Raw genomic sequence first — 1306 nt, 5'->3', positions numbered from 1 at the left:
GTGGAGGAAGAGCCAAGCCTTCCTGCCCTGCCCTCAGGAGATGCCCTTGGCTGATGGAAGTGCTGGGCTGGAGCCCAGCTCTGTGCCAGCAGTGCCCAGGGCCTGTCCCTGCCTGTGATCCCAGCACGGACATTCAGCAGGACTGTGCCCAAGCTGCCAGAGCACTCAGGCCTTGCACCCACAGCAGGGCTGAGAAGGACAGTGTGGAGTTGGAAAGAGCAGATGTGGAAAGAGCAAGTGCCCTTGTCCCTGGCTGTGCTGCTGTGCTGGGAGTCTCTTCCCTGCAGCTCTGCACACAGACACTGCCCCTGCAGCTTCAGAGAAGGGCTGAGGAAGCATCTTGGATGCACGAATCAAGGCGGGGTACTTTATTCTACTCAAATGTACAGAGAACAAGCCTTTTAAAAGCCTTTGGATTAGAGAAGGATGGTAGGTATTAATGTAGAAATTTATGAGCAATGCCACTGATTTTTTGACAACATTTATAAATGTAGAAAAGGAACAAGAAAATGCATCAACAAAAAAATAGAATAAATAGGAGAAAAAAAACTCAGACTGTAGTTACCTTCTACCTGCTCTGCAGAAGAAATGACACACTTTATTATTGCCTCTAAATCCAGCCATCAGTTTCCTCAGAGAGTCCTTGAGCTCCTGGTTCCTCAGGCTGTAGATGAGGGGGTTCAGTGCTGGAGGAACCACCGAGTACAGAACTGACAGGGACAGGTCCAGGGATTGGGAGGAGATGGAGAGGGGCTTCAAGTGGGAAAACATGCCAGTGCTGAGGAACAGGGAGACCACGGCCAAGTGAGGGAGGCACGTGGAAAAGGCTTTGTGCCGTCCCTGCTGAGAGGGGATCCTCAGCACAGCCCTGAAGATCTGCACATAGGAGAACACAATGAAAATGAAACAACCAAACCCTAAGCAGCAACTAACCACAAGAAGCCAAACTTCCCTGAGTTTGGAGTGTGAGCAGGAGAGCTTGAGGACGTGTGGGATTTCACAGAAGAACTGGCCCAGGGCATTGCTCTGGCACAGGGGCAGGGAAAATGTATTGGTTGTGTGCAGCAGGGAATAGAGAAACACAGTGCCCCAGGCAGCTGCTGCCATGTGGGCACAAGCTCTGCTGCCCAGGAGGGTCCCGTAGTGCAGGGGTTTGCAGATGGCAACGTAGCGGTCATAGCACATGATGGTGAGGAGGGAAACCTCTGCTGACATAAAAAAGGTAAAGAAAAAGAGCTGTGCAGCACATCCCATGTAGGAGATGGTTGTGGTGTTCCAGAGGGAATTGTGCATGGCTTTGGGGACA

At 51.5% G+C, this 1306-nt stretch overlaps 1 protein-coding gene across 1 annotated transcript; it reads right to left on the bottom strand.

Moving 5' to 3' along the window:
* Positions 1 to 561: 561 nt before the first annotated feature.
* Positions 562 to 1300, bottom strand: LOC108509725 (olfactory receptor 14C36-like). Its single transcript, XM_017839285.1, has one exon. The coding sequence runs from the start codon at positions 1291 to 1293 to the stop codon at positions 562 to 564; it is 732 nt and encodes a 243-aa protein (XP_017694774.1). The 5' UTR covers positions 1294 to 1300.
* Positions 1301 to 1306: the final 6 nt, after the last annotated feature.

The sequence above is a fragment of the Lepidothrix coronata genome, unplaced genomic scaffold (assembly GCF_001604755.1).
Source record: "Lepidothrix coronata isolate B3197 unplaced genomic scaffold, Lepidothrix_coronata-1.0 Scaffold395, whole genome shotgun sequence".
Classification (NCBI taxonomy): Eukaryota; Metazoa; Chordata; class Aves; order Passeriformes; family Pipridae; genus Lepidothrix; species Lepidothrix coronata.
This window is presented reverse-complemented; position numbering and strand designations above follow the sequence as displayed.

Excerpts from the sequence above, each read along its gene's own strand:
- LOC108509725 (XM_017839285.1), bottom strand. The coding sequence starts at position 1,293 with ATGCACAATTCCCTCTGGAACACCACAACCATCTCCTACATGGGATGT.